We start from the raw sequence: 8,758 nt of genomic DNA, 5'->3' as shown, positions 1-8,758 counted from the left end.
CTACAATAATTAGGCTATCAATTAAAACGTAAATACAATTAAGAATCAAACTTCAATTTCAATAATTTAATTAACTATTCCAGTTGAAGAGAATATATTTTTAAGAACCTGGCTCTATGAATAAGAAGGGTGTATGCAGGCTAAAGTTAGGAAGAGGACCATTAAAAACATATAAAACTTTGACAAATGCAACAAATTTTCAATATTGAAAAAAAAATTTCTAAGAGGATAATACCGATGAACGTTTTTAGTTGAAGAGAATATATTTCAAATTCAAATTCAAATTCAATTTATTAACCATAGATCCGACAAACCCCCGATCTTGGACAATTATCCTCCACCGGGAAAATAAAATGATAGATTTTACATGATAAAATACATGTTAATGATAATATTATATATGATTTAATTACATATTATCACATTTAATTATAATTATATGATGGTTTATTTTTATTTCCCATCCAATCATTATGACATATTATTAGCGATAATAATGACTAAACAATTTAATAATGATAGCGGATAATGCCCATGTCTGACTAGCCAGGTGCAGTACGTAGCCCTAAGGCTGGAGCACGCCCTTGATGACGTTCAGGCGCTATTGCTGGCCGGCATAGTCGGACTAGTGAATTTGAACATTGCTGTTATAGTTCAATAATGATAAAATTCCGCAATTATGCTTCAATATGCTTGCTACACCCCCAGAAGTCTGTCCGCCTCCGTCTTTGGTTGTCCCCCACCGCCGCGCAATGCCTCCAAATGTGATTCCTAAATAGTAAAGTTAATACAATTCCTTGGTCCTAGGACCAAGGAACAAGGTTATCGAATAGATAGAAGCGCAACTCATAATAACAATCCATAATTTATCCCATACGTCTATATTCAGTAGGACTAGGTACCTATTTATAAAAAAAAGTGAACAAAAAATAAGGTTAAATTAAAAAGTAAAGAGGTCTTAAAAAATCTTAAATAAACTTAAGAATAGGTACCTAGAGAATTCTGCTTGCAGTAACCACGCTAATAACCACGCTATGGAGAAGTAATTTTGTGTGATATGGACAAAAGAAAGGTTAAAATTGAAATAAATCATAAAGAATAAATTAATTTGTGAATTTTTGGCTTTGATTAAGTTTTTTTTATTTTGGTCCGAAACTAATAAACGAATATTCAATGAATATTCATGTATATTCAAGCGTAGAAAGATTGAAGAAAAGTGTGCCCATGACCCCCCCCGCTCGGGTTGCCGCGCCCCACCTGCCAAGGTCCGAACAATTATGCGTCAAAAATCATGCGTCATGAAGAATAAACGAATAAAATTAACAAAATTTGAAAATTGGATGAGTTCCAATATTCATGAATGCAACAGAGAATATTCAAAATTAAATATTCTAAAAACGCGTTGCTTGTTGCAACAAAAAACTGCGTCAAAATTCAATTTTGACAGAACAAGGACAAAAAGTCTTCAAGCGAGAAAAATAACACATTTTGTTCGGAAAATGGCATAGAACGCTGCTACCGTCGCGGCTGGAGTCACTCACCACAATTTTCTCCAACCAACCCCACAGCATTAAGCCGCAGTCCCTGCTCACGACAACCCCCTAAAACAGGAAGAATTAGTAAACAGCTTAAGTTGAAGGAAAGATAAATTATAACCAGGAATGTAGTTTATAAAACTAAGAATATTAAGAATATTCTTCCATCCGCCGACGCAACCCGCAATCCCTGCCCCCGGACAAACTTAGCTTCGAGTTAAATAAATAAAGAATGACTAAAAGGTAGTCAATAAATTGATTGGAATAATATTAATCTGTCACACGTCATAAAAGGTTAAATTTAAGTTTAATTCAAATGCAACTAAGAAAGTGAAAATGGAAGTTAAATTAAAACAAGTTAAAAATAACGTATTTGTGGTTGACATTTTACACAATTCTATTTAGTAAGTAATCAAAAACTCTTTTTTTGAAAAGTTTAAAATCTTGGATAGTTTTCAGGTTTTCTGGTAAAGAGTTATAAACTATTGGAAATTGAATTAAAGGTAAATTGAATATAAAATTTCTAGTTGTACTGTCCACATGTAAATCATTTCTATGACGTGTGTTGTAGGAGTGTAATTGACGTCTATATTGCCAAGTATTATCAAAAATGTCCGGCTGTTGGCCGTTAATATATTTATGCATAAAAAGCATGATATTATAATCTCTCAGCTCTTTGAATGGTAAAATACGCAATTGTTTGAACAAAGGAGCACTGTGTGCAGTGCTGGAGCTGTTTGTGATTATTCTAGCACACTTTTTTTGTAGTTTATGTATAATACTTGCCTGTCCGTCAGTTACACCCGTAAAAACTATTATTGAATACTCGATAATGCTATGTACGTACGCGAAATACAGCATCTTAAGATGCTGCATGTCGAGCACGTTCTTCATGACACGGAGGCTAAAGATTGCGCGCTGCAGCCTGCTGTGAAGGTCCCCCCAGTGATAAGTAAACTTCAACTTAGAATCTAACCTAATACCTAAGTGCTTAGCCCATCTATTCTTTTCATTCTCATGGTTGCAATCGACTTTATCAAGCTTGACAATTTTGCCAGGATCCCTTTCCCCATAGTTGTTAGAATCAATATAAACAGGAAATTCATTAAGAAGGTCAATTTCATTTGCAGGAATAACTTGTCTAGGAGTTTTAAAAAGGATAATTTTTGTTTTTAAGGAGTTTATAATTAATTTATTGGCAGCATACCAGTCATTTGCTTGAGGTAGGACTCTATTTATTGTTTGGATTAAATTTGTGAAATTGTCAGATTTTAAGAAGATTAGGGTGTCATCACAGAAAAGATTAAAAATGGCTTCTCTGCAGCTGCTGTCCAGGTCATTAATGAATATCAAAAACATTAATACGCCCAGACAGCTGCCTTGGAGTATGCCGATAAGTATCTCCTCCAGAGTGGAGGAGTACTCCCCCCCAAAAAAAACTTTCTGCCTACGAGAAGAAAAATAACTAACAAACCAATCATAGATGACACCTCTAATCCCATAATGATATAATTTAGCCAGCAATATGTCCCTGTCAACAAGATCAAAGGCTTTCTTGATGTCCAGGAGCAGTATACTGCATACCTGTCCATCAATGAAAGCCTTTGCAACAAGATTCATTAAGTTCAGAACATTATGACTAGTATTATAGCCGCGACGAAAGCCAAATTGACGCATATTGAAAAAATTCCGCTCATCCAAAAAATCATAAATGGAAGTGTATAAATACCTTTCCAGAGGTTTGCTGAATGACGCTATCATGCTGACGCCACGGTAGGCTTCAACAACAGAAATAGGGCCACTCTTATATACTAAGACAACTTTGGAAATCTTCATGAGATCGGGAAAAACACCTGTGCTTATGCTCAGATTATAGATGTATTGCAACGGAGCCGTAATCGGCCCCGCTGTTCTACATAATAATTTCATGGATACATCAAAGAAGTCCTGGCTTTCCTTTGGCTTAATACTAGTTATTAATTCAAATGTTTTCTGCAGTGTAAGGGGGGGAACAAAGATGGTGTCTTCAATTCGTGGAGGGAGAAACTCCCTAAAGTTTTTGTTTGAAATAGGGATGTCTGGGGTTAAATTAGCACCCAAATTACTAAAAAAATTGTTGAAATGATTAGCGATTTCTTGTTTATCGGTGATCTTACGATCACCGACCTCAAGATAATCCATTGTTTTTGTGTGCTTTTTCACCCCCAGAACCTCCCTAAGTACAGACCATACTTTTTTCCCATCCTTACCCGCAGACTTAATTTGATTCTGAAAATAATTTTTCTTAGACCTACGGACGCTCCTAAAGTACTCATTGCGGTACGCATTGTACCGTGCTTTATTAAACTCAGAAGGATCATTGCATTTTATCCTATAAAGGGTGTTCTTGAAGGCTTTGCATTTTAAAATATAATTATTGATGTAGGGCTCTTGGGGGATGCAACGCCTGTTGTTTCTAATAGAAACTTTGGGACAGTGAATGTTATAAAGGTCAATGAATATCTTTAGGAACGCTTCATAGGCTAAGTCAACATTGTTTAGAGTAGTAACCACAGACCAATCAGTATCATTTAGCGCATTGCAAAGGTTATCATAATTCTCATCTGATAACAAGCGCTTTGTGAAATTTTGAGGTTTTTTTGTCTGTTTGAAGTTTTCTTCGTAAAAAACACCAATGGTTAAAAAATGATCTGAATAGTCTGTGGGTACAATCATTGACAGGGCTACATTCTGTATAAAATTTTTGCAACAAATTAAATCCAATAAACTATGACTAAAGTTGTGTATACGGGTAGATCTAAGAGTTATATTAATAAACCCATACATAATTAAGTTATCAAGAAATTGAGCTGCCGAACTACCCGGTAAAACTGCTTGGAAAAGGTTTAGATTCATATCGCCCGTGAGGAAAATAGGATAATTGGCATAATTGTCTAAGCTATCAAAAAGTTCAAGAAGTTTCTCAAGAAATGGTTGAATGGTTTCCTCACTGGGGGTCCTATAAATATTAACTACAATTCCCTTAAAATTGCTATAACTTATCTTTAAAATCAAACACTCAAAGACAGATTGTTCAAAAAAATTTGGAAAAATCTCTTCAACTTTGAACCTAGATTGCACATAAGTGCAAACGCCCCCCCCCCCTCCCCTGGGGCCTAGGTTTAGAGAACAAGTCATACCCATTAAGTTGAATTAAATTTAGATTACTGTTATCATTAAGCCAAGATTCCTGCAGGTTAATTACTGTGGGCTCAACGCCCGAATTTTTATAACAGTCTATGCTGGAACTAAGCTCAGTAAAACACGAATTAATGGATCTGCAATTTAAGTTAAATATTGAAAAGACCGGTCTGTTGAGTGATTTAATTTTTTCTATTGCATTCTGCTCTGTAATATAATAGGAGTCTATATTAAGCTCCTCTGAAAAGTCCGAAAAAATGTCCCCATAAATATGCGACGTAATATTAAAATTCGGATTGCTATTAAGTTGATTTACGCTACTATCTACCTGAGAAACCATACTGCAAAGGTTCACATCCAGAAAGCATTGCCCGACAGATAAGGTTCTCCCTCCAACTTCGACTTCTAGAGCGTCCCGTGTGCTGCGTACATACTGAAACACAATTATATGAATACATGATAATACAATGTAATGTTAGCATCATACCCAAAAATCAATGAGGTATCTAGGTACCTACTGAACTTATAAGATTGACTAATGGCTTACAAGGCTTAGACTATTATTATGCAATTGTTAAATTATTAGCCTTGTTAGGTATAAATATAAATATTTAAGTTCTATGTACACACATAATAATAATAATCCTAATTAATATGTTTAAAAAGGACCAAATTCAAATTAATATTGACATTAGTTGTTAGTAGAGATGTTAGTAATAGTTATCAATAAGTTGGAAATGAGGGATAAGACTTACTGCTACTAAACTTTGTTTTAAGATTAACTTGAATAAAAATCTATATCACTAAGTGATTAATGTTTATAAAGGACAAGTTCTATATGTTTTGTATGGAAGATTAATAAAACTTATACTGTCCTTTCATTTGGTTGGAGCTGTAGAGGTAGGACTAGAGGTTGACACCGTCGATGCTGCAGCTGCTGCTGCGGCAGCTCGCGTACTTGCCGCTATCGCTGTGGGCGCTGTCTGATCCTCTTTGGGCACGTCATCTCTGGGGGTGTGGGGGGAGGGTAAAGCTGGAAATGCGTCGGCTCCAGATGCCGCACCACCGGTTGGTGGGAGACCCTCTGCCCCTCCTTCCTGTCTGACTGTGACTCCAGGATCTGATCCTCCATCCTCCTCTGGGCGCTGCTGCTTGGCATGCTGATCAGCAACCTTAATAATATCTGACAGGTTAAAATCAAGGCCGTCAAACAACGCCTTGTTAGGGACGTTGGCCTTGAAGGCCTCCAACACGATGGACTTGGCGCTAAGGAGGGAATTTAATTCCGGCAGAGGCTCTACCATGCCTAGGACTGTGGGGGAAAAAGGGTTGTGGATCTTGATCCATTTACCCTTGTGGCCAAGGGGCATGAAAGAGACCCCTGCACTCGTGGTCTTGCATTTGTGAGCAAGCTTGGCTGTGTGTAGGAAAGACATTACTTGGCGGTTCATGTCCGCTAGATCATGTGACACCCTAAGCTTCACCTTGGGATCGTATTTGACCGCCGCCGCCGCTGATGACCACTGGCTGCGGTCCGCCGCACGCTTCTCTAGGCTAATCAAGTGCTCCCGTTTATTTAACATAAACAGGAATAAAGTCCTGCGCGAAAAAAATCTAAAGATCATCGGGGGGACTGCGCCTTTGCGGCTAGGGCCAAGAGGATGGCTGAACTCAACATTAGAGTAAAAACTTGTGTTGAACGCAACAGAATCACCTGACTGTATCATTGACCGTAGGACCGGTTCGATGACCTCTTCATAAACATCCTTGACGTCAGGGGTGGTGGCTCGCCATGGCGACTGGAATCCGTAGATCCGGAGGGACCAGGAACGCTGCCTCTGTTCCCTCTTGACCGCCTGACATAAATGATGATAATTAATAAAACGGTCACACTCTCTATCCTCCGTCCGTAATTTCAATAGCAGATCAATTTGCGCCCCTAAGCCTTTGATTTTGAGGCCTGTAGCCTCATCAGGCGAGACGTCCGGGTCTTCGAGTCGAGCCCTAATAGAGTCAATTTCGGTCTGGTATTGCCCCTGTAACCCCTCTATACGCTTACCTATATCTACCAACTTCAGGTTCACGCTGTTGAAACTCTTCGCTGTTTGTTCTGTGTACTCCTTTATTTTCGAGGCCACAGAAGTATCAATGAGCTTAGACATCCTGGCCCAAGTGTCCGGGCTAAGATTAACGCCACCATCTGCCGAACCGTCGGCGGCCTCCTCATCCGCTATGGCAGCTCTAAGCTTGTTGCCTTTGCTGGCTTTAGACATAGTGACGGCAAAAAAAAAGTGCCGACAAAAAATAATAATTATTAAAGCACAGATAGATGTTCACAGATGCGTGGTATAGGTAAGACTAAGCGTACTAGAGAGGGGCCACAATTAAGGGGTAACCTGAACCAATGACGTGAGGGCGAGGAATAAAGTTGACCAATGAGATGGCACCAGTTGTAGGACAGGACCAATCACAGCTCTCCACAGAATAACTCCCAACCAATGGCAGGGCTCCAACACTAGAGTGTGTGTCTGTGTAGTGTGTGTGTGTGTGTATAGCGTAGGCTCTCCTCCACTGTTGTAGATGAACGGGGGGGAGGAGAAGGGGTGGTAGCGATACTCAAAAAAGGGGTAGGAAGCTTATACAGCAGCTCTACATTAGAAGATGTGTATCGCTTGAAGGACGCTTGACGCTTGAAGGGCCTAACTCTATGAATAAGAAAGGTGTGTGCAGGCTGAAGTTAGAAAGAGGACCATTAAAAAGCATTAATTTCTACAATAAATCCTTATATTTACTATGTGTTCTTTTGGTCCAGCCAATGGAAGAATAATATGGAACAAATTGTTCATGAAATGCTAAAGTTTATTTAGGTGATAAAAAATAACTAAAAACTTAATGGTAGATTTCCTAAAAGGAATATGGACCAACAAAAAAGTTTAACTGAAAAGTAATAAAGAGCGAAGAGAGGGATGGTGGGTTTTGAGTGAAAGCACAAATTTAAAAAAATACTTAAAAAGAAAAAGTTAAAGTTAATTTATTTCCTTTAAAGGGGAGGGAGGGACACTGTAACGTCAGGTCTATCACTCTATAAAACTGTACACACAATCAACCCTTTGGTTCCATACCCTTTGTAACGAAGTTCTAACTTTGTATGGTAATGATTTGTGCTTGTTTAAGCCATACATGTTACTGTTAATGTCACGTATCTGACATAACAAAATAAATGTACCTTTTTTAACTTCTCTTGTATGGTAAGGTGTAATCCAGACTCAAGCTAAAAACCAATTGCGCTAACACTGTGGGAATTGGCATATGTGATAGAATGCGGAATTTATTGCACACCATTAAAAATAGCCATAATGTATTCATATTTACCAGGGAGGAAGGGGACATTGGACTGTAAATTACATAGGTACCCAAAGTTTGAATAAACATTTCTCTCATTGTTTGGCTTCAAAATTTGGGCATTTTTATTGCCTGTTCCAAACTTATAGTGTTAAAGCTTTTTAATCAATAATTTTTACATAAACAGGGACAATTTTGTTTATCATCAATAGGGTATTAGGGATATGTATCAATTGGTGTTATTGTCTTATTTTTTACGATCCCTAATATTTACTAAACAAGGAGGCAACATTACAAATTACACTGGTACCCAAAGTTTTATAAACATGCTCTAACATTCCATGTCTTCAAAACTTTGGAAACTTTTATCAAATCTTGATTGGTTGCTTTGAATTTGTAGTGGCCAATCTTTTTACCCGATAATTTTTAATCTACAAAAGGGGTAAATTTGTACAGCATTGAAGGAATTTTTTTTTTTAAATTAACATAAAACGTCTTATCCCTTAAAATCCCTGATATATACCTACCTACCATAACGACTTAAATGTGGGAATCTGGCTGGCTAAATGATCAACAATTAAAACAACATTCAAAAACCTTTTGTCTTATTCATGATTCCCCCCCACCCCCCTCCTTCAATTTTTGTTGTAACTCATATTTCTCTCCCTCGAAAGCCCTACCCTTCCCAGTTAAATTTTGAA

The 8,758-nt window shown here is 37.6% G+C and overlaps 1 protein-coding gene across 1 annotated transcript; it reads right to left on the bottom strand.

Annotated features, from left to right (window-relative positions):
- Positions 1 to 272: 272 nt before the first annotated feature.
- On the bottom strand, positions 273 to 7,236 carry LOC145305580 (uncharacterized). Its single transcript, XM_080147272.1, has 2 exons — positions 5,150 to 7,236; positions 273 to 696 (listed from the first exon to the last, which is right to left on the bottom strand). Exon 1 carries the CDS (start codon positions 6,986 to 6,988, stop codon positions 5,594 to 5,596), a length of 1,395 nt encoding a protein of 464 aa, XP_080003398.1. The 5' UTR covers positions 6,989 to 7,236; the 3' UTR covers positions 273 to 696; positions 5,150 to 5,593.
- Between the last annotated feature and the right edge of the window lie 1,522 nt (positions 7,237 to 8,758).

The sequence above is a fragment of the Acartia tonsa genome, chromosome 14, assembly GCF_053477335.1.
Source record: "Acartia tonsa isolate MP-2025a chromosome 14, ASM5347733v1, whole genome shotgun sequence".
Lineage (NCBI taxonomy): Eukaryota > Metazoa > Arthropoda > Copepoda > Calanoida > Acartiidae > Acartia > Acartia tonsa.
The sequence above is the reverse complement of the archived record's forward strand: the minus strand, read 5'-3'. Positions and strand labels throughout refer to the sequence as shown.

What these genes read in the sequence shown, in the direction of transcription:
- LOC145305580 (XM_080147272.1), bottom strand. Translation starts at nt 6,988, where the DNA reads ATGTCTAAAGCCAGCAAAGGCAACAAGCTTAGAGCTGCCATAGCGGAT.